Source organism: Topomyia yanbarensis, chromosome 3, assembly GCF_030247195.1.
Source record: "Topomyia yanbarensis strain Yona2022 chromosome 3, ASM3024719v1, whole genome shotgun sequence".
In the NCBI taxonomy this organism is placed as follows: Eukaryota; Metazoa; Arthropoda; class Insecta; order Diptera; family Culicidae; genus Topomyia; species Topomyia yanbarensis.
In genome coordinates, this window is record NC_080672.1 from 310,880,962 (window position 1) to 310,905,647 (window position 24,686).

Consider the following 24,686-nt stretch of genomic DNA (forward strand, 5'->3'; position numbering starts at 1 on the left):
TTAATAATACTTGTGTTAAAATTTGAACGAAAAAGACCCGATCACTGCCATACCAGCCTATCCCAACTAGATACATAACGATGTCGGCCATTTTGAAATTGTCAGTGAGACAGATAAGAGATCTCCTGCCCAATCTTAACAATACTGATAGATTTCAATCCATATTTGATATAAATTAAAGAAAAGTTGAACATTTTCGATAGAAATTAAAGTTATTCTAGTGTTAATTATAAACTAATTTATAAAGACAAAAACACTTATATCCTAACCCTTGTCGTTTATTTTCAACACCCAAACGAGGTGATTCTCAAAAGAAAGAACAGGCTAACACATTTTCAAAGATATTAAGTAAAAATCTTAATTGTTCTGTATGCTAATAATCGACTTTGAAGTCAAAAATTTCAATTTTGTAAATGTAATGCCTAAGCTTGCAGGCATAAAAGATAACATTTAAGTTAACATTAAGTTAGCTTACAAACATAACAAATACATCAAAGTTAACAGTTCAGTTAATATAGTATTAAAAGCTGGAACGCGCCAAAATCCGCTCTTCAGCGGTAAATGATAGGATGATACTTAAAGTAAAATATCAGTTTGTGACCCAAAAATGCGGTCAATATTTGAAATTTGGGTTGTTTATTGCATAAGTTTTTATATGAAAGAATATCGCATTATCGGAGATAATTGTCGCATTATCGGAGATAATTTTGCTAAATATTTTATACCAGCAACGTCCTATAATTATAAACTAATGTGTTGATTAACAATGTACTTTGCAGGACTTCGACACCACGTGTCGCTAGTGATTTTAAAATGAATTGTGAGAAGTTTTCAATTCGAGTGGCCCTTCTCTTCTCTGGCAGTAATTAGCACCTAACTTAGGACCAGTTGGGCGATAAATCTACACTGTCACACAACTTGAAAGAATGCCTAAATAAACTGGTTAATCTCGGGTGATGTCTCAGAATGGAGGTACAGAAGCTCTGGATTGCTGACAAGAAAACCGGCATTGAACCTTGTTTTTGGCTTGGGAACCAAATACCTGGCACTATGCAAAATTTGCTCTCAAAAAAGAAAAAAAATTAATAGAATCAATTTGTGCATAAGGTGCACAACATAAACTAAAATAAAGTTGATTTTTTTGTCGTGACTAACGACTTACCTTTCAATATAGAGGCCCCTTTTCAAAATTTCGGAAGAAAAATGATGTAAGATTTTGAACGATTTTGAAATATTTGTACCAATGTTGTATTAAATTTTGGAATATGTAGGACATTCATTATCAACGGAAAAATAGTGTTTTCAAAAATCTTTCGAAAACGACTCGGAAAAGTGAAAATTTTCAGCCCATCCCGCACAGAGCCGTCAATATAGTGCAGCAACCGAACAATAAAATAATGAAAAGTTTATATATAGGTTCCCTACATGTTTGTTCCTATGATTATTCGTATTGGGTTGCTTGACGAGAGCAGTTGGTGAGGGAAAGCCGGCATATTAGTTTTGGTTATGCCATTAGAAGCCGGACGGAAAGGAAAGGCTAATACACGCCACGAGAACGAGCGAGAAAGCGATAGTAGTGCATATTAGCGAAAGCGTTACGTACATTTTGAACCTTAATAACTTTTCTTCTACTAAACGGATTGCAAATCTTGTTTCATAAATCGGAAGGAAAACGTTCAATGCTTGCTACCGATACGTTGTTTGCTATATAAAATATGTTTAAATAGTTCAAAAAACTACTTTAAATGAGAATCAACATTAATGATAAAACCTATAAATAGGGGTGTCACAGCTTTTCTCTTAGCCAGACGTGTGTAAGACGCAGTGCATAACAGACGTGCGTGGTCGTGATAAGCTGCATCGGACGACCAATCAAATCGGCTACCACCGGAGAGAAGAAAATGCCACCAAAACATCGAAGGCTGCAAAGCGTACTCATTCGGTGTGAGCTGCGAAAGGGGAAAGATCATATGTATGTATGCAGTAAAAACAATCGTCGGAAAGGTTTGAATTGTTTCAAAAGATTCTCTTCTTGTATCAACATAGTTATCTACAAACCGTCCTTATTAGGACGAATGCAAAATGGAAAAAGAATTTAATTAGAAAGTTTCTTTTATTAACTAGTATTAAGTTTGCGCTTGGTAATTCTGTACTTTTACCAGTGAATCATAAGAAAATGTTTTTCTAATCTACAAACCCGAAGGTTTTTGCAAATCCTTCCAAGAAAATCAGTGAATGTGGCAACTCTGCCACTAAGCGAAAGCTACACCAAAACGAATGATGAAAAGATGGGTTGGTAATGTATATGACATAACAGGGGTGTCGTGACCACACTTCGAAGTTATTTCAAATCTTGCAAAGCATAAATTGACATAATTTCAATGATTGTTCCTATATGAATGAAATGACAAGGTCAACGCGGCAATAACTTTGCAATTTATAGAACAATTTTATATTTTTAGTTATCATATATTAACTGTCATCTCTTCCAAACAACTTAACCCTCTGCTGCCAACTCCGTGGTTTTGCAGGGTTAAGAAGAATCATTGTAAAATGTCCAATACATGATTTTATGTTGTTACCTCTACTAAAACCACTTCAGAACACTACCACCTGTCATACATGTACATTGTCTGCTTGTTGAAATCATTATATGAAATTATTGACCAGTATTCAATGCGGAGAACTCGGTAATAAAAGTGGTTTACTGAATATACTAACGAACGGGATCTCCAGGAAAATTTCGCTGAACCCGGTGAATCGAACTTAATGCGTAAAATTTAGCCATTTGAAAGAGATACAAGCAGATTTTAAGAATATGATCATCGCGGTTATGTCCCGGACATTACCCGCCCCTAGTTTTTCGCTAAGCGTGTTCATTTCTGTACACTAGGAAAAAGATTCCGATGGTTGAGAGATTTTAACATTGATATTTCAAAGCCAGAAAATATGAAATTTGTTCATTTCATGAATGAATGTCTCAACGAGCTTAGAATCCAGCGCATCCCCTATCAACGCAGACACCAACAACAAAGGTTCTTTCCAGAACCACCATAATTATTATAAAGAATAACTTGAAACATTCGCACATATTTCATTGAGTATCATTTGATTTGAATTACAAGTCAAACGAGTAGTCACGACACTCCGGTTATGTCCTAGACATTACCCACCCATCTTTTTTTTTTCGAATACATCTCATCAGTAACAAGAACCAACTTGGGGCCAGTTACATGATAAATCCAAATTGGCACAATCAGAGTTAAAAATAATCGAAGCTCTTTTTTGGCGGCTGAAACGGAACCTGATGCAACTCATGGTGCAGAAAAAATATTCATTCAAAAATCCATGTTATATTTAGTTGAATATCGTTACAATAATATTCATTCAGCTAATTATCCAGGTAAATGTTTTTAAATATTGATAAAGCATATAAAAAAATAAAAAAATATATACTTTTCAAGTGATCTATTAAAGGTTGTAGGTCCGGTCAAATACAATATAAAACCACGTTTGGTCACAATAATATAATTCTCTTAAAATCTTGAATTATGGCAGAATAACTATTTTCAGGGCTTTCTGCACTAAAAAATTTTCTGCGCGGTAATTTTTCAACCGTTTCCCATTTTTGAGTGTTCTGGAAAGAAGGAGAAATCATCTTTCCAACGGTATGCTATGTTATGTTCTTTTGTTAAAAACACTATGCGGTTTTGGGACAACAATATGAATGGTTTTCTTTTGCAATTTTTCATGAAAAATATGAAAAATATTCGATTATTTTATTAAGAAGTGTCTTTGTTTTAATAAAAATTTGGTGAAAAAAATAGGTTGAAAAGTGGCAGAGTTAATCATTTGTTTCCAAACTAGAACCTTGTTCGCGTGATCTTTTAAGGGGACGGTAATATAAAATTCATTTAATTAGACAGTCAATCGTGATGAAAACTATATATCAATGTGACTTCTCGTGTATATTACACAAAAACGTAACACTATCATTTATACGCTCGTATATGTCACGTTCAGGAGACTTAGAGTAGCACAAGGTTTTCGATATATGTACGGCTTTGTACTGATTTTGATAAAGTTATTGCATTTCATCCTGTATAATTCAGTGAATCGTACATAATTAATACAAGTGAAGACTCTTCATTCTCCCAGCCAATTTCAAACAGGTTTCATTCATTTGACCTTGATAGAGAAGGAACGTCCATCGATTCTCGTCTCAGGCATGATGGAAATTGGAAAATATCATTCAACAGCAATGTTTTGATTAAAAATTATGTATGTCTTCCGCGGAAACCCATCGATTTAGGTCGTGTTTTTCATAGGTAGAAAAGAAGACGAAAAAGAAATGCCGTGATTCCACTAATTGACTCGTCCATCGTGATTTGACTATTTCAATTTCAATAAACATGTGATAGGTTGACAACGAGGTTGTCGCGTGTTGTTTTCGTATTCAAGGAACATTTACGTATCGCGTGACATTGCAAAGCTCATTAGACTGACGCAAATATTTTATTAAATTCTTTGTTCCGGACTAGGTGGGGTAGCTCGAAGAGATTATAAAAACGAGAAAACAACTTAAAGAGAAATCGGGTGGTTGCTGGTCTGCTTGTTTATCAAGGAAATGAAACACATTTGCGGAACTAACGGTTCAACTTCAAAACTAATTATCATACACATTCGTTATCGCATTACCGATATGAGCCAGCCATTATCTCACTTGAAGGTCATAATCAAAGTTCGACACAAGAGCATGCTCATCTCTGAGACGTTATCTTTATACTAACCACCGAGTCCTCTCTCGCTGTAGGGGTTCGTAAAACCTCGAACAGCTCAAGTCACGCGCTTGTTACTTTATTACTTACAATCATAGATGCCATAAACAATGAGCTAACAATTTTCTACTGAATTGTCACGGCAACTGTTTACAAACAAATTCCTGCATAACGCCGTCAAGTTGTCGAACTGATGTGATATATGTATCTTACTGAGAGATTCGTTGCTGATATGGTGTCTGTCGGGAATATTTGTAATAAAATTTTAGAATTTGCTTGGCAAATAGATAAAAAAATTACTACACCTTCACCGGACTAGTTGACGTAGAACAGTTATTCAACTACACGATAGGGTGCAATTCAATGACCTTTCCAAACAGCATGAAAGTTTATTTTAACACAATTGTAGATCGGAGTAATACGAAATCGAACTGATTTTTAGTAAAAAGAAATGTGTATAGCAGGACAATTTCAGGGCTAGTTTGCCGATTTTTCTGATTCTAAAATTTCGTTCGAAGTATACGGCTTATGATCAGGAATCAGTAGCGTCTGGCTCAAATGGCACGTTCCCCATGTTGATCGGAGATTTGTGCCTTCGGCTTATGATACTACCACTGAACCTTGCTACAACTAAATCCGAAAGATAATGTTTGCATCGCTGTCCATTTTTTCTAATCGCACACTTCCAAATGCAGGAAAAAGTTAAACCTAAACCGGAGGCATTTACTTAACCTTTTCCTACCTCAAACATGCAATCAACTGATCCATGGTAAATTTAAAAATAATTAACTTGAACGATTTAATGCTAACCAAGACGGCAATGACAAATCTAAAACTGTAGCCACACCAGGTTGGTAATAGAGTCTAGCATGTCTGCACACAAAAAAGTAAACTGCGATAATAGGTCATTTGCAATGCGCATATTTTGATGCAACCACCGATCTCCTGTGTCTGCGGAATTACATCGTCGAAGTGATGGAAGTGAACGTTTTGCTGTCGCCACTCATTTCCAACCGTCTGTCCGGAGACCTTGGATCATTTCAAGTTCACAATTACTTTCTGATGCAACGACTGCATCCACAAACGCATGTTTGAGTTAATCAAGTCTCAACGTGATTGAATCGGAAAGGGTAAACTTTTACTTTCAACCAATAGAAAACCAGAAAACCTGTTCACCTGTTCGGGTACTGTTCGGTGCAGAGTCGCGTGATAGCACCCGGGAAATTATCCGTCAGTAACCGTATGACGAGTTGCATGTTAGCTTGAGTTAGGTTAGGGTGAAGATAGAGCCTTCGGCGTCGATGTTTCGGTTTAGCCTGTGCAGATGTAATACCAGGAGAGATAAAATTGATGGAATGTTGTCGTAAATGTTCGGTTTTGGAGATGTTACTGTTTTAAACTAATTGAATTACAAATTGTTTGTATGTTTTACAGGTTGTTGCAATTACTACCATGTACACAATTCAATTTTAAAATGCAGCAGAGATAGTATAAGATGTAATGTTGATAAATATTAGTCCAGGTTTGCTTTAAGTGATTTCAATTTGGAATTGTTACTTTTGTACAAGGGGATAAAACCGACGATTTGTCGTAGCACCAAATTTCGAAAAATATTTTAATAATGCCATAAAATACTCTGTGAAAAGAAACAAATTCAATATGAGAGGCTTTGTTCTTGTTGCCAGCGATTTTATGTTAAGGGCTGTATTAATGCAAATCGTGGAATTTGGGTTGGTTTACTTGGTCGAGCGTGTATGAGATTAAAAGCTTCGTTGGTATGCATGTAGAAAAATTGTGCTCATTTTCGCCTTCATCTAATTCATATAAAAAAAACTTTTTATTACAGCGAAGGAAGAACTCGATCCATTTGACAATCTTAATTCGAATCATGAAAAGAAGCTACTAGAAAACTAGCGACTTATCTGAACACTGCTTTTGGAAATTATAAGTAAAATTATAACAGGCTTAGTTAATTTGTTACGAAAATATGCGCTAACAAACTCTATTATAAAGCAGAAGCTGTTAAATATTAAAATGACAAAAAATCTAACTAAAAATGTTCCAAACTAAATATCTACATTTTTATCTCAATCTATTAGATATCAAACAAAATCGTAACATCTTGTGATATACAAAATTAAATAACTGTCGTTATTATGTTGATATATTTTGTTATACACCAAAAACGAATCGTTTCACCTTGGTCATATTTTCATTAAAATGAATAAATGAAACACGAAGCTCAAAACAATTTTATTTTAATTCAAAGGAAGAAACTCAAAATCCAAAATAAACAATAAAAAGCAATTTCATGAACTATGCTATATTTTTCCTTAGTGGAGAACAATTTTGGTAAAAAACTATTTTTTTCCATTAAGGATAAAATTGTTCAAAACCACTTTTGCCCGTGAAGAGCACAAAACCTATAACTAAATTAGCTATGGAATTTGCGTTTCGACTTCGTCTCATCAGAATTCGACACTAACTTAGTTGACGGACTATTTGTGATTTGTGTTCCTAAGCAAACCCAATGAGAACTAATTAAATCGAAACATTTGGTTTGGCTTAGAAGGCCAATGCAAGATGCACTATACACCCAGGTTTTTTACGCGGGGGATACGTACCGCGTAAAAAACCGCGTTAATTGGAAAATCTGCGTAAAAAAAACCGCGTTGATTGGAAAATCCGCGTAAAAAACCACGTTAATTGGAAAATCCGCGTAAAAAAATCGCGTTGATTCGAAAATCCGCGCAAAAAAGACCTAGAATATTTTTGGAAGTTTTTTCTTGCGCGGATTTCGTAATTAACACAATTTTTGCAAAAAATATTCTAAGTCCTTTTGAATGCAAAAGACTTAGAAGATTTTCGGAAAGATGGAAGAGACGGGTCTGGAAGACACGCACCCCAACAATATGGGAATTTTCGGAATGGTCTTAATATGGGTATTTTCGGAATGGTCTTGACGAGTAGGTGCCAGAAATAAATAATTCTGCACCTTCCCCGCAAGGTTTTCCATGAAAATTGATTTTTGGCGCAATTTTCAAATCCCAAATGGCGGCTTCCGGTTTCGCGAGATTCTCTACAACTCAATCAACATGAGTATTTTCGGAATGGTTTTGACGAGTAGCAGACAAATGTCGATGTTTGCCATCATTTTAAAATTCTAGATGGCGACTTCCGGTTTACCGAAATTCTCACATGAAAAATTTGGGCAATCATCTAAATCACCCTCAAATATAAGATCTAATCATAAACCAGCAAAATGCAAAATATTTTTCTGTGTTCATCCAGGAAAGTGCGGTGAGAATGGAAGAGAGGGAAGAAAGAGACGTATGTGGTGTGAGTTGGGGGTTTGAATTTATTCAAATTAAACATATTGCTTAAAATTAAGTAAATTCAACTGTTTAATTAAAACTATTTGTACTACAACTTCAACTTCCAAAAATACCAATATTGATTGGGTTATAGCGAATTTTGCGAAATCGGAAATCGCCATCTTGGATTTGAAAATGGCGTCAAAAATCAATTTTTGAAACCTGCTCGTTAAGATCATTCCAAAAACACTCATATTGATTGGGTTATAGCGAATTTCGCTAAACCGGAAGTCGTTACTTTGGATTTCAAAATGGCGCCATACATAAATTTATGGTACCTACTCTTCAAGACCATTCCGACAATACCCATATTGCATGGGGAATTTCCGCTAAACCGGATGTCGCCATCTTGGATTTTAAAATGGCGTCAAACATAGATTTCTAGCACCTACTTGTCAATACCATTCCGAAAATACCCATATTAATTGGGTTATAGCGAATTTCGCTAAACCGGAAGTCGCCATTTTTTATTTCAAAATCGCGTCAAAAATCAATTTCTAGTACCTACTCTTCAAGACCATTCCGAAAATACCCATATTGATTGGGTTATAGCGAATTTCGCTAAACCGGAAGTCGCCATCTTTGATTTGAATATGGCGTCAAAAATCAATTTCTGGCACCTTCTCTTCAAGTCCATTCCGAAAACACCCACATTGAATGGGTTATAGCGAATATCGCTAAACCGGAAATCACCATCTATGATTTTAAAATGGCGTCAAAAGTCAATTTCTGGCACCTACTCTTCAAGACCATTCCGAAAATACCCATATTGATTGGGTTATAGCTCATTTCACTAAACCGGAAGTCGCCATCTTTGATTTCAAAATGGCGTCAAATCATCAATTTCTGGCACCTACTCTTGAAGTTCATACCGAAAATACCCATATTGATTGAGTTATAGCGAATTTCGCTAAATCGGAAGTCGCCATCTTTGATTTGAAAATGGCGTCCAAAATCAACTTCTGACGCCTACTCTTCAAGACCATTCCGAAAACACCCATATTGATTGAGTTATAGCGAATTTCGCTAAACCGGAAGTCGCCATCTTTGATTTCAATATGGCGTCAAAAATCAATTTCTGGCACCTACTCTTCAAGTCCATTCCGAAAATACCCATATTGATTGGGTTATAGCGAATTTCACTGAACCGGAAGTCGCCATCTTGGATTTCAAAATGACGCCAAAAATAAATTTCTGGCACCTACCCTTCAAGTCCATTCCGAAAACATCCACATTGAATGGGTTATAGCGAATTTCGCTAAACCGGAAGTCACCATCAATGATTTGAAAATGGCGTCAAAAATCAATTTCTGGCACCTACTCTTCAAGACCATTCCGAAAATACCCATATTGTTGGGGTACGGGCCATAAGGAATCTTCCAGACCCGTCTCTTCCATCTTTCCGAAAATCTTCTAAGTCTTTTGTATTCAAAAGGATTTATTTTTTGCAAAAACCGTGTTAATGGCGAACTCCGCGCAAAATAAAAACTGCCGAAGTTCTTTGCATTTAAAAGGACTTAGAAATTTTTTTCAGAAAAAAGTCTACGTCTTTTGCATTCCGCGTAAAAAACCGCGTTAATTGGAAAATCCGCGTATAAAAACGCGGTAATTGGAAAATCCGCGTAAAAAAACCTCGTAAAAAACCGCGCAATAAAAAAACGTTAAAAAACTTGGGTGTATTTCGATTTCATTACTTCTCATCAGCTTGAAATAAGCTTCTTTTCTTGCGGAACATCACGCTTGACTAGTGCTTTGCTCAGGGACACAAATTGTGTATCGGTTTTTTTTTCGAGTTAGCGTCAATCCGTCAGTCTCTTAACCAGGTTAGTGTCGGATTCTGAACAGACGAAGTCGAAACACAAATTCCATAACTAATTTAATTTCATGAAATTTAACAATTTGCGCATTCGTTGCACTCGCTTAGCAGGTATTAAAGTTGTTGATTGTGAGTTCATATTAATTATTTCCTCTGTAGTAAGCTACAACATGCGCCATTAGGAGACCGCATTCACCCGTTCGCCTTCTCACACCAGCTGGGGGATATCCGCAGTAGATACGATGCTCAGTTAGCTAGCTGCCCTGAAATGCAGAAAAAAATTGAACTGAATATTGTTCGAAGTCAATAAAAACACTAATACCTGTAACGTATTGCACTTTATCAGGTTCTAAAAGCTCTCAGGATATGCCGCTGTCCATTAGTTTCCTAGAGTTAGAGGCCTTTTTCTTTGGCGTTGCCCATGAGAGTTGTTCGAAGTGCGGTCGATTACCGAGCGATTCTTTAATCCCTCGGGCCAAAGCTCCCACATTAAAAGTTTAATAAAACAAAGTCGCTCTTCCGACTGTTCTCCGAAAATTTCTTAAAAGTGAAACGACTCGGAAATCCCTGAAGTTCAGTAAAAACATGTTTACTTGGTTCGTCGAATGCCTTCGCATTTAGTAGATCCGTTAGACTAAAACTCGGTTTATAGCTTGCTAGTACGTGTCCTTCAAGCGTTTGTTACTTGCCTTCATTGATGCACTTTGTTTTGTCAAGGTTTATACTTGTTGGTTGCTCGTGTAAGTAATCGCTGAATTAACAATTTTAAAAATCTAATGTTTCTGTTTATTAATTTACGTGCTCGTATCGTGCTCTAATCATATTGTGTTAAAATCATAGAGCACCCTAATCAAAAATAAATAGTAAAGAAATGTAAGAAGGAAATCAGTCCATTTATTTGATAGTTATGATCGGAATCGTTCTAAAAACATCAATCATCCAAATATTTGCTGCACACAATTGTATCGAATTGTTGTCTTGAAAAGTATTATTGACTTATTGTAAAACTTACCAATAAGAGCATCGGATGAGCAACCAACTTTTTCGGTACAATCAACAGTATTGTTCTCCGAGGTATCGCTGTCAGAGTCAACATAACCTAATTCTTTTGCAACACCACTAGCGCTCTCAACTATTGCCATTTCAATGTTGGTTGTAGTTGGTATGAAATTTGGAAACAATGCTTTCAGGTAACTGGATAGCGGGTGACCATATAATCTAACCCGAACGACGTTGGCTTGGATTTTGACGGCTTCTCCTGCCTAACTTTTGCACATCCGAAAGAAGTTTCTGAACCAGATATCGCTGCTCATCTTTGTCGAATCTTGGCTTTTTTGTCACCAGACAGCAACACCAGTAGTTTTTCGGTGTCATCGCCAAGAAATTTAAAATTTTTGGCATTTGCAACTGCTCACAGTTTACCTGTTGCGACTGATACGTATTTAGATTTCCCATGGAATGCTATTTAATAACTAGTAGATAGACACGAAGTTGTAATAAGACAGACGCACCTGTAAAATTATTCGTAGGTTTCAGTAAAGTGACTATAAAAGGCAGAGACAATAATAACAAAAAGACGGCATGTTCTATTTGAAATTTTAAATTATCTGTCATTCTATATCAATTCAAACGAAGGCAGCCAAAGGTAAATGTTCGGAAATACTTTTGTGTAGTTATTCTTATCCATTCCAATAGTTACCCTTACACGAGACGTTAGTAATGCAGTAATGTCAGTTTAATGATCGCGTTCGCCAAGTCCATTATTTCTGCACAATTTCCGAAATGGCATTAAATTCTTTTGAATATAACCGCTGGGGTTGTCGCATTTCAGGTGTCTTGTTTTTAATTATTTAAGAAAATAAACAAAACAAGTACACTTGCGATTCGCGGGTTGAACTCTTTTTAACTGGACTGCTTTTTAATTTGACCTCCTTGAACTGGCAAAAGTTACAGATGTGTGCAGATGTATTAAAACTACTGATACCCCTTTTTCAAGTTTTTGTCGTTTGAACACTAGTGAATCAAATTGATCGCTGCACAGTGACGACATGTATTAAATGTGACAGGTGGCGGTTCTTTTGTTTACATTTTGAACTTAGAGATTTTTCGTAAGTATTTGAAATATATTGGGAGTCATGTTTTTGTATAAATGTGTTCTGAAACGCTTTTCAATTAAATTGTGCTGTTTCCCTACTCTAGGAAATTATACAACTCGCGGGTTTTTGGAAGAACCAATAAGCATACTGCCAAAATTCACTTTGATAGGAAATTCCGGACAAACCATTAATCGCCGATTATAAATCACAGCAGCAGCCGAAAGAGAAAACTTCTCTTTCATAAAATGTTACCATCCAGTTAACGAATTACGGTTTGTCCGGAATTTTCTCTCAAAGTGAATTTCGAAAGCATGCTTATTGGCCCTTCTCAAAAAACACGCAAGATATGAAAGAACTAATAGGTGAATGTTTGTCAATTACTTTTAGTGATCTTAGAATTGGTAAGCAGTGTTGCGGTTAAATTTCTTGGAATTGATAGTACTAAGCTAATTTTAATGCAATCCAAATTTGCTAAGTCTTATGTAGACATAAGAACCAGCATTTGTAAAATTTGTGAGGTTTAAGGTTTTTTTTGCAATGGTTAATTTGTTAGTTGTACAGAGACTGTGAGCCAACCAACGAATCATGAATGTACCAATACTTATCTTTCAGTGAAGAAACCCACTCGAGTGTGCCTATGAGAATTTTCCCCAACCGTTTCTGGCAGAATTTTTCGCCTTACGGTTATTAACAGTTTTTTCGGCCAGATTTCTGCCAAGCACGCATCAGCAGAACCGGTTTTGTACCGCTTCTGGTTTTACTTGTATTTTTTGTTTTATGTATATTTATAATAAAACATGTTTTTAGTAATTGGAGGCATGAAATCCATATTACCTACCTTGTTTAAAACAAAATGTATATTTCTCCATATTTTTTTCATTGGTTTTAATATTTTTTTTGGGGAATATGATATTAAAAATGTAAATATGTCAAAAATTAAACAACGATAAACAAAAGAGAACCGGTGAGGCGAATCGTCCTGTCATAACTAGCAGGAGTTTAGCTGAATTATGGTAGCGCCATTTTGTTAATTTTGACAGCTGCTGGAGTCCTGACGGATTTCTACTGTTTGCCCCATTTTTTCTGGGAAGCCGGTTATCACGGCTTCAAGGCGTTCAGGTTTTGGGCGCGTCTATTTTTCTGACTTTTGTCAGCAATACCTCAATCTGCTGCTCAGACTTACCGTAGAGCATGCGAAGTGTCTGAATTTCCTACAGAACCGATTTCGGTAGTAATAGTCGGCAACGTACATATTCCATCGCAGGGCCCTTGAGATACTCCTGTAGAAGAACGAGGTTCTTCATGTGACTGAATCCGCATGCCATCGTACAGTTGACAAAGCTACTGTACAAGAGGGAGTATTGTAAATATTTCGTGGGTTAACCAGCGATACAGACTAGAGGCTCGAGACCAGTGCATGAATCACCTCTTTCGAAAAAAAACCCACCTGATCGTGAAACAGATGTCGAACAATATTCGTCGTCAAAAACTTATTCTCCGTTTAAAGCTCTGCTCATTGAACTAGGTCGAATCTTTTGCGAACTTTTTCCGTCCAGAAAAAAAGCGCTAATTTCGCTGAAAACTTCGATGGGCCTGAAAAAAGATGTTCTTCCGTGACCGAAATTTGTAAAGTCCGCCAGCTCAGAGTTATGGTTTTCAGTCCAAAACAAGCAAATTATATTGCTGGAGACAAAATCCTTTGCTACAATTACCGTGTCCACGTACCCGCACATAAAGTTGAGATAACAAACGCGGGCTCCGTTTCGATCCGCTGGAGCACGGGATTGACATTTTCAAAGTCTTTAAGCTCTTTGAGGGAACCATTCTTGCAGAGGGATTGCAGAACAGTATTCCTACTGTCTGTGGGGAGAATATACATGAAGGGTAGAGCGCCCCTCTTCAGCATTACTAAAGAGGGCTACGACTCCGATCATCGTATTAATTGCAGACGTTCGCCTAAAATTTTTCTTGTCAATATTAATATTTATGGCACATATGGTATGTAACACAATAATTAAAGCGGCCAGGCAAACTATGCAACGTACAAAATGAAGATGATTCAAAATTATACGGCAACCAAATTATTCATTAATTGAAGAATTTAATCAACGAATTATTTTGAACCTTGAATTAGGAATAAACGTGGACAACCGTACCGACCGTTTCAATTTGATAGGGGTTTGATAAATCGTTGGGAGTGACTTATCCAAAAGGGTTTGGTCCTGGGATGGGACAGAGGTGTTTAGTCCTGTCCTGACTAATAAGCCTAGGTTATAGCGCCTTTGCTCGTTCACAAAAAATGAGAGAAAAATTGGCGAAATCGGTTAATTAGTTTTAGCGGATGAATCAAGATAAATCCTATTCCAATTCAGTAGAATGATATAACAATATACAATATTATAAATAATACTAGAACGAACTCACCGGTAATGAATATCCACCAAAGCTGATACAGAACCTGACACATCCGTCACTGCTGCTCCCGTTATGGTGCTGGCGGCACTGACTGTAGATCGCCCATGATCCATCGGTGACCCTGAGTCCACGTATAGACCCTAGAAGCAAACCCAAACATATTTGCGAGTGAGAAATAAAGAACCATATCCCAAATGTTTGCTTGTTCCACCCGTTCGCTTTCTTCGAAATACGAATTCTCGAAAGTGCTGAAAAACTCACGCCTTTTTCTTCAAACTGGGTTATTTTTGTTGCACTATTCTTTCGGTTTTGTTAGAGACGTTGAAAGAAAGGCGCCGCATAGGGACGACGGCCTGTAATGCTGGGAAAAGGATTTTCACTTCTCACCGTCTTGTGTCTGATTTTGAGTATCAATATCTGTATGTCACTCGCGTCGAAATCCAACGGGGAAATTTCCGCAAAGGCAATGCGGGGATGGGAATAATGACGGAATAATTAACTTCCTGTAGTTTGAGTTTATCAGGTGGCCCATAACAAATTCAATCGTCAAGATTTAAGAGATTTTGCAGAGAGCTGAAAAATCTGCTGAAAAAATCGACTCTGATTCACTCTAACATAATCTTAGAAACAAAAAAAAAACAAACTAAACATGTTCAGCATCTATCAACAATAATTATTTCGACATTTAATGTACCTTTTATGAACACAAATTCAAATTGAAAACGATACAACTTTCATGCGTTTTAATCTGTTCAAACAATTCCTTGTATATTAATAAAATCAATCAACTTAAACTGAACTGATCACTTTTTTGGAAACTGTAATTATTTTTGTCCAATAATTCATTTAAAAAATCCGAGATTATTGTTGTTAACTATTTAATTTCCGAGATCATTGTTGTTAATTATTGTTGTTAACTATTTAATTATTTTTCTTAAAAAGGTTCGATAAAATTCAGCTGCATCCTTCTTGGCAATTTTGTTCTTTTTCGAAACGTCACAAAAACGAGCCATGAAAATGCCGGCAGATATGCAACTTACACAACATTTCGAGCGGTATCACTCATTTCGATACACATATTTTGATGCGCACCGCGAAAACAACGAATGAAAATTTAGAAAATAATAATTTTATTTCTTATAGTCGAACGAAAAAATAGGGTAAGGTGGGGTAACCCCACCTAGTAAGTGGTTTTGGCTGTAAAAAGCTCATTTTACATCGGATAAAATCATTATATTTACCAAATTAAAGGTTATGCATCTGCGCAACTTTCTATATATTATTTTTTTCATACCTTTGAAAAATTTCGAAACGTAAGCGTCTTACGAAAAAGCCTATGTTTTTGATTGATTTAGTACAGATATTACCTAAAGTGTTTATGTATATGTATGTGTGTATGTTTGTGTATGTATGTGCGTGCTCCACTATTTAGAGGTCGGATTTGCCCCACCGCGTCATTTTTGATTGCAGTGCTGTTAGGGTTGTGGTACCTGTAATACCGGTACCAAAAATCCCGGGAATACCGACCCATTTTTGTTACCGAAATACCGGTACTGAATAAAGATAAGTACCGGTATTTTCAGTACTATACAAAAGCATTGATGGGGAATTCCAGCCTTATTCTGTATTACAACGGATCGTTGTACTATAAAGAACGAAACGAAAAATTATTATTTGTTTCACTGTTTAATGGAAAATAATTTACGGATAGCTGAATGTTTAATAGCAAAATTTTTTAAAAGTAACGCCTTAAATAATTTCCGTTTTCATTGTGTGGGGCAAGTTACGTCTTTATTTTATTTGCTGTTATGTGTTTCTCTATAAAAGAACGAACACCGATTTACTAGCTCGCCATTTTGGAATTGGCAGGTGTATGAACCGCATAGAGTGGAATTACATCGTTATTAGCTGACAAGCGGAAAAGGCAGCAACCATCGATAAGCCAATGTATAAAGGAATATTTTGAAAAACACTTTTTAGAATTATTGCAAAAGAGAGGAGCTCGCCGAACCGTGCTGCTATTTAAAGCCTTTTGGGAATAGGTTGTGCTGTATTGTATTCGGTTGGGGTATACGCGAAACACAAATTCACAACAAATCAATTCGATATAATTTGTCACTGAATGAAATTTGCTTGCGTTTTTCTAACCTTCCAGCTTTGATTTGTTGTAGCAGCTATAGAAAACGGAGAAAGTCGCATAACAGAATAAATGATCCCAAAAGAGAACTCTATGGCACAAAGGAGCAGGATAAAAAAAATTCAACGAAATGTGAGGTTCAACGTGGTTTTTTAGCCACAATAGTTTTACGCGTTTCTCACTATTATGAGAAAAAATCTTCGAGTACCGGTATTTTACCGGTATTACCGATATTGAAGGTTTCGGTACCGTAGAACCGGTTCTGACTACAATGGATCGGTACTGCGAACACTAGATACTGTCAAATCCAAAATCATAAAAACACACTTGTTGTCGTTTGAGTATCTCAATGTAGACTAATAAAAGCTGCTATGCTACCATTACGATTGTTTTCGATGCTCTACACGACAACAATGCTATATGTTTGCGTAGTGCTTCCGATCTTTGATAACAGAGGGGGGTCCGATTTACCCACACGGTCGTATTTGCTCCACCTTACCCTATACCCAAAAACTTTAATATTTTGAATCTATAGGTAGCAGTACTTGTTTCAAAAATGTAAACTGTTTCATATACTTGAAGTCTTTAGTTTATCGAAAAACTGTTTAAAAAGTGAACAATGTTCCCCCTATTTTACGGAATTTCACTTTAGCACGTTAACTGAAAGTGATATTCATGAAAGACCAGCTAGCTTCAATGGGTTGGATGTGTATCTCCAGCGTATTGGGATCGTGAAAAGCGGTCTTTGCGCTTGTGGGGATGGTTATCGCGACATCGTATATGTCATCTGGTTGTGCAAAATTTCAGCGAAACGAGTTCCTTCGGGTCCGAGGAAGATCACCCAATGTTTTGATTCGAGATGTTCTCGATTTCACCTATTTGTTCATCATCTACAGATTTTTAAAAACTATAAATATCTAGATTTAGTTATGCTTTTTTGGTTTTTTCTCATATTCAGATCCTTACTAAAATTGTGTTCTTTTTCTACCTGCCATCATTCATCACAGCTGTACTATCAAACGAATAACTTGCTAGATAGAATGCTTCCGGAAGTGAACTTGGTACAGACCCAATAACATTATTAAATTTTACCTTAGTACTGGAACATTACTCCGGAATATTCGGATTATCAAGAACCAGATTCATTCATCCGGTTCAGTGGACGAATTCTTGAAATCCAAAACATTTAAAAGTGTTCAAATCGGTTGAAGAAAACCATAGTTATGAGCATTTCCATTTGTGTGTACCCGGGTACCTTCGTCGGCCTGTTAGAGTTTTTTTTTGTTGGACACATAACGGATAAAGAGAAATAATAAAGGGACGAGTCCAAGTTTTTTGTCCGAATACAACCATTTATCTGTGATTACATACTGATTAAACTTTGCATATTAAACCTCTAAATATACATTATGGACAAAAGTGATTAAAGCACCGACGAACCGACGTGCAACATGGAACAAAAAATGCGTCAGATATTGTCTCAACTGTTTAAATTAAAATACATTGTTACACTAGCGCCATCTGTATATTGGTTCGCGTGGTAGTCTTCATCGATAACACAACAGTAAGCAAAAGCTATGGTGTATCGACGTTGTACCAGGTATGCTAGAACGAAAAAACTTTCTTTTATTCCAGCTTTTTATTATCCTATGTATGTACTATTAATCAAAACTGTCCGCTACAAGCAAAAAAGTAACAGAATACATGCATTTTCAATGAGTTCTGAATATTTTTTTGATTCATATTAACACTACATACGCAGCTGAGGGAATTGCACACCTTCTGTATTATCAATATACTTATCGAGAAACCTGCACAGATTCAACATGGCGGAACGATCTGTCGTAGTTTGACAGTAGTGATCGCTTCATTTCAAAACAATCGTTGTTTTGTATGGAACACTTTTCGAATGCCTCTGTTATCTGTCATATCGGTTCGTCGGTGATTAAAGTCCATTAATATGTTTAGTTACACTCACCGGTGGGACTAAAATTTGATCACATTATGTATATTCACACAATCTGGTAAGCAATTTCACCCTAAAAAGCATCGGAAATTAAATGAGTATACAATTACCTCTTGGGTTCTATTCATCGATTTCAAGTTTATTATCAAAGCTCATTTGATTAGCATTCCTTTTCTTCTCAGCAATTATCTGCATTTCAATGGACCATGGTTGCAGTTCCCCGGAGGCCCAAAACCAGTACACCACGAATCCAATCATGTAGATTCCGGCGGCAATGTAGAACACCAACCTCCACTGGTCATCGGTTTTGTTGACCGTTATGTAACCGGTAACGATTGGCGAAACGATTCCCGCTATGGTGCCTATCGAATTCGAAATTCCCATCAGCACCCCGGCACTTTTAGGGGATAGGTCCAGATGGTTGACAGCGTAGCCGCACCACGCGAATGCTCCCATCGCCACTGCTACTGTAATGCAACTGATGGTAGGGATCGGTTCCAGTATGAGTACTCCCAAAATCATGAAGATAGTTTGAACTACAAAGGCAGCACAGTTGAAATTTCGTCGAACTTGTGTAGTAGTCAAAATTCCCTTGATTTGGAACCAATCTGCCAGGTATCCTGCGATACTTAGGCTGAGTCCCATCGCCATATATGGAAGCGCAGCTACGAAGCCGGTCGTATGGACTTCGAAGTGCATGGTGTCTGCAAATTAAAGAGAATTAGAATATTATATATGGATCTTCTGAACACGAAAGAACCTTTTAAAAACGTTGGAAGCTGCGTGAGTAGGAAATAGAAACCATAGTTTTCGCAGAAATTTGCGACGGCTGTCGCAATTACAGCCTTAGACGTAAAGATAGCTTTCCAAGGATGTTGGATCTTTTCTGTTTCTCCTTCAACTTGTCCAAGACTCTTCAGAATAAATTCCTTCTCAGAGAGTGTGATAAAACGATCTCGCTCTGGAGAACGCTTCACGATAAGAAACCACGCGATACACCAAATAATCCCAACGCCACCAAAGACGTAGAATACGCTTTCCCAAGTCCAAGATTCGGCAAGAATGCCACTTACTGGCATTGCGAGAATCGTACCAACAAATACACCAGCAAACGAAAACATTACCATGCGTGATCGTTCATTCGGTGGAGCCCATTTAGCCCAAACGGCGTGCATACAAGGAAAGGCAACACCCTGGAACATTCCTTCCAAAACCCGAACGCCGATCAACCACCCGACGCCTCCGTGAGCTGCCAATGGTGTCAGTAGGGTTAGAATGGCTGTCAATCCTATTCCCGCTCCATACACCTATAAATAGAAGTTGTAGTTCAAAGAATATTAAAAAAGTTTATGTTACTCACGTTATTACCGCCTAGCCTGTTGGAGAGATACCCTCCTGGAATCTGAGTTATCATGTATCCATAGAAAAACGAGCTCAACACGTATCCCTGTTCACTTGAACTCCAATCGAAATATTGTTCCTATAACCAGAAAACTATACGTTCGTTTTTTATGCTTCAGTCTCGATTCATCTGACGAGTTCAATACGTACATGTACCACGCTTCCGTCATCCTGCAGCACAGTTCGATTTTCCGTCATGGCTACAATGGCCACACTCAAGTTCACTCGCATTGTGTAGAGATTCAGAAAGCCTAGAAATGCCATCAACACCACAATGTACCGACGCCGCTTCCAGAACATCCACACGGGAGCGTCGATTCCATCACTAGAGGATTTGGAAGATGCGTCATAGTTAGCTTATTTGACGAAATGTACTATAATCTAAAATGTGCCACCTTAATTGACTGCTCTTAGCGGCGTCCATGATTGCAAAGCGAGTCGTTTGACTGGCACCGAACCGCGCACGAAATCGAACCAAACTCGGGAATCTCCCACGCTCAACTGCGCACGGGAACCCGCGAATTGCCGTTATCTAAACGAGTTTTCCATACGCAAATCTGGCGACTTGTTCAATACTGCATTGTATAACGTTTGTCTTGGTGCACCGCCTCTGATGGGAAAGTCTGTGTCGAGGAATTTTGGAATGGGCAACAATTTGAAACGTACAAGTAAAATGATATCTGTTGTAGGTAAAGCTGATTAGTGAGTTGGTTTGAAACGGCTACCTATCTTTGGTGGAGTGGAAGCATATTGTAGTCTGTTTTGTTGAAAATTAATAATAATCATTGATTGTCGAATTTGAACCATATCATGGAAGGCAAAATTTGAGCTCCTGTTGTTTTGTCTCATAGACAATTTAGGAAAAAATTAGTGTTCTCAAAGCAGATGCTCGGAAATAAACATCCGTTTACTAAATTTACGATGCAAGTCTAATCATAGAGTCTAATTACTATTTTGAAGCAGAAAGAGATGTTACTTTTAGCAAATTCTCCGTAGTTAATAAAATGTGGTGTCCTTGGTAGCTGGAAGAATTGGGGCCGCTTTCCATATCTTAGAAAAGAAGTGAATAGGATTCGCGAAAACTTTGAAAACTTTTTCGGGATTAGAATATGCACGAATTATACACGAATCTACTCAGCTCAACGAATTGGTACAATGTTTGTATGTGTGAGTAAATTTGTGCGGGTTTTTTATAGTAAGGTTTAAAAAGCTTCAAAAGCCTGGCCTGTAGCATATTGGTGTATTGGTACTGTGTGGGACTCACGACTTACTTTGGTGCCTAACCTCTAAAAATACTCCTTGCTTTTTTTCGCACCCCCCACTCCTCCTTAGAACTACATTATTGCTTCGTTAAGGAGGGAGGGGGCTCGTAATGCTTTCGTCGCACCTCTTTCTTTTACTCTATCTCGGAGCCTCACTTGGTGCATGAAATGGCTCGAGCTTTGAGCTTTAATACATCTCTCGACTCTTATCTTGCTTCTTCTCTCCATCTATTACGTAACCTTTTTAGCTCTGGTATCCGTGAGCCGTTTAGATACTGAATCCATGAGCCATTTAGCTCCTGTTTCCGTGAGTCCGGCTTCCGGCCTTATCACGATTTACTCAGATAGCCCCCAACGGTGAACTCACCCTACTCCGATTGATAGTTCCCCGATGCAGGAATTTGTCCCAACACCGATACCCACTTCATTGAGCTATTCAGCATTATCGAGATCTACTCGGATATTATCCGGCGGTGAACTACCCTACTTCGATTGAGAGTTCCCCGGCAGCGAAATTTCTCTCGTTTGTGCATGTGTCTATTTGTATGTGCATTAATGTTATATTATATTTATACGAACAATTGCTGAACTGATCTTAAGGGGGGCGGGGGCGTTTGGTATAGTGGGCAAAACAAATCGACTTCTTTTTTATCCGCTTAATTGTTAGTATTGAACCTCCAGAATAGTATCCCGCAATCTCGGTGGCCATGCTGAACTTCTTTTGTTTTAAATTGCCATGCATTCCTAGCGCGTATTTGCTGTACCACACGCAGATTTCAACCTATACGCAACAATTTTCGAAAAACTGACAGCGATAAAAATGCAGTGTGAACAATACATTCGAAACTACTTCTTTCCAAATTTTCAAGAGAAAATACCCATGGGTTGTTTTCTACAGCGTTTCTTCCGTGATGCATTTTGCTGTGGGACACCTTTTAATAGCGTCTTTTCTCGAAACCTCCTTTTTCAAATTGGTGAACACGATAACTCAAAAACTAATCAACGAATTGACTTGATTTTTTTATGAGAATACACAGCCTGTCGATGAACCACAGAAAACTGAATAATTTTTTTTCTCCCTATTATTTTGAAGAAAAGTGAACGAATTTTGCAGTAAAATATGATATTTTACGGTTTTCCTGAAACCATTTTCCGAAACTCGAACTTTTTTCTATTTTTATTGGTTCATCGAGTAACTACAAGTCTAAGCGTTACAAAACTTATTGAATTTCCCGTATCAGACAATTTTATCGAGAGTTATCGTGTTCGCCCCGACGCTCCTCTACGTGGAATTGGTTGGACGTTTATTCTTGGAACGATCGTATGTGTGGCTCCGCGTGATTGAAAATATTTTTTTTTCGTACGCACTGAATGTATAAATAAATCTTAATATTACAAAAAAAGACCCATTGTTACCTTGCCTTCAAAATCGTCAACTAAAATACCCTTCGGTTTGAGCACTTTACACCAGACGCCCCCCTTAATGAATATCAGTTTTGTTGGTCAAATTTGGTTTGGAATGAATTTGAGTTTGAAACTAATATAAAGTTGAAATTGATTTAAAATTTCTCAACAAGTAAAATATTTCGGAGGGGATCCATACCTCTAGGATTCTCCCCCTGGATCCACCACTGCAATCACCACGTACAAATGTTGTGTTCAAGTATGCACTCTTCGTTAGTATAGCGTTTGTGGGAAGGCTTTTTTTAATGGAGAATGAAATTCACGCACTAACCCAGTACACGTGCTATTAGTAGATGCCAAGCTACCTTACGGGGTGTACTAATTCACTCTCAAACACACCACATGAGGCATACTTTTGTGCTCACCTCTATCACGCCATGCGAGGCTTACTTGTGTGCTCACCTTTTTCGTACCTTGCGAGGTTTACTTTTGTGCTCACCTCTAACATACCATGTGACTTGGATGCTCACCCTTCACTCCTCTGCCACGCCACGAGGTATCAATAGCTAAGTCCCAACATTCTACGCTACGACCCTCCCATCTTGGCATGAGGCAGTCCACATGTACGCCTATACACTCGCTCTTCTGCCTTGCTTCGGGGTGGTTGGGTTTACCCCTTGCGCGGTTGCCAGTCACTGCGCCAAACCTGTCTCAGCATGAACAGACCATTCACTCACTTTTCTGCGCTGGGCCTTTTTCGCTCCAACTAACCAATCACTAGTTAGTCGTGCCCGTCGTCTGTTGCTCGGTGCGCCAAATTCCCTGTAGCCTACAGACAATCCGGGTGGTTGCAGTCGAAACTGCGTTCCACTTCTCCACCGATTGACACATCCGCTGAATAAGGATATCAGGGGTTGTGTCCCAGCCACAGACGTCAAGCATTGCTCTTCTTTCGACGTCGAAGCGAGGACATACAAACAGTATGTGCTCGGCAGTTTCGTCGACACCTGGACAGTCAGAGCAGACGGGGACCTCCGCGTACCCGAACCTGCGGTGGTACTGTCGGAAGCAGCCATGGCCTGACAGGAATTGTGTTAGATGGAAGTGAACTTCCCCATGGGGTCTGCCCATCCAGCTCGATATGTTAGGTATCAGTCGGTGGGTCCACCTACCTTTCTAGGAGTTATCCCACTCACGCTGCCATCGGGCGACCGAAGCCATCCTGGTGCGCTCGCGGGCTCCCCTATTTCCACGTAGCTCAAAGCACTCCTCATCTTCCCGGATGACCAGCCCGACTGGCATCATGCTCGCTATCACGCAGGATACATCGTGTGATATCGTGCGGTAGGCAGATATCACTCTGAGGCACATCACGCGTTAAGTGCTCTCCAGTTTCTGTAGGTAACTGGTTACCCTCAGTGTTCTTGACCATGACAGGCCGCCGTACCTGAGGACAGATACGGCAACGCCTGCCAGTAACCTACGTCTACTGGCGCACACATTTGAGCTGTTGGACATCATCCTCGATAATGCCGCAACAGCAGTCGAAGCTATCTTGCATGTATAGTCGACGTGGCTGCCGAAGGTCAGCTTGTCGTCTATAATGACTCCGAAAGACTTCAGACTCCGCTGTGAGGTGATCACGACCTCTCCCACATGGATAACTGCATGTTGTGCCGACTTGCGGTTGTTGACGATAACTACCACCGTCTTATGCTGAGCGAGCTCCAGACCTCTCGCGCTCATCCATTCCTCCACCGTGTTGATCGCGTGTTTTGCGGTTAGTTCTACCTGACTCCCCACAAACCTCCAAGGTTACGTCGTCGGCCAAGCCGACGATCTTAACCCCAGAAGGGAACTTCAGTCTCAGAACCCTGTCATACATGAGGTTCCATAACACCGGGCCTAAGATCGAGCCCTGCGGGACTCCGGCGGTAATCGGAACCCTTTTCTGACCGGCATCGGTCTCGTATAGCAGTACGCGGTTCTGGAAGTAGCTTTCCAGGATCTGGTACAGACCCACCGGTAGGCTAAGCC

General features: G+C 38.4%; 1 protein-coding gene across 2 annotated transcripts; it reads right to left on the minus strand.

Moving 5' to 3' along the window:
- Positions 1–18,093: 18,093 nt before the first annotated feature.
- On the minus strand, positions 18,094–20,487 carry LOC131690244 (vesicular glutamate transporter 2-like). 2 transcript variants are annotated; one of them, XM_058975842.1, is made up of 6 exons: positions 20,379–20,487; positions 20,134–20,308; positions 19,943–20,062; positions 19,343–19,889; positions 18,693–19,286; positions 18,094–18,221 (listed from the first exon to the last, which is right to left on the minus strand). In XM_058975842.1, exons 1-5 carry the CDS (start codon positions 20,405–20,407, stop codon positions 18,703–18,705), a joined length of 1,455 nt encoding a protein of 484 aa, XP_058831825.1. In that variant the 5' UTR covers positions 20,408–20,487; the 3' UTR covers positions 18,094–18,221; positions 18,693–18,702. The 2 variants fall into 2 exon arrangements, with proteins under 2 accessions (XP_058831825.1, XP_058831826.1); XM_058975843.1 differs by lacking the exon at positions 20,379–20,487 and having other exon boundaries at positions 19,943–20,076; positions 20,134–20,235.
- Between the last annotated feature and the right edge of the window lie 4,199 nt (positions 20,488–24,686).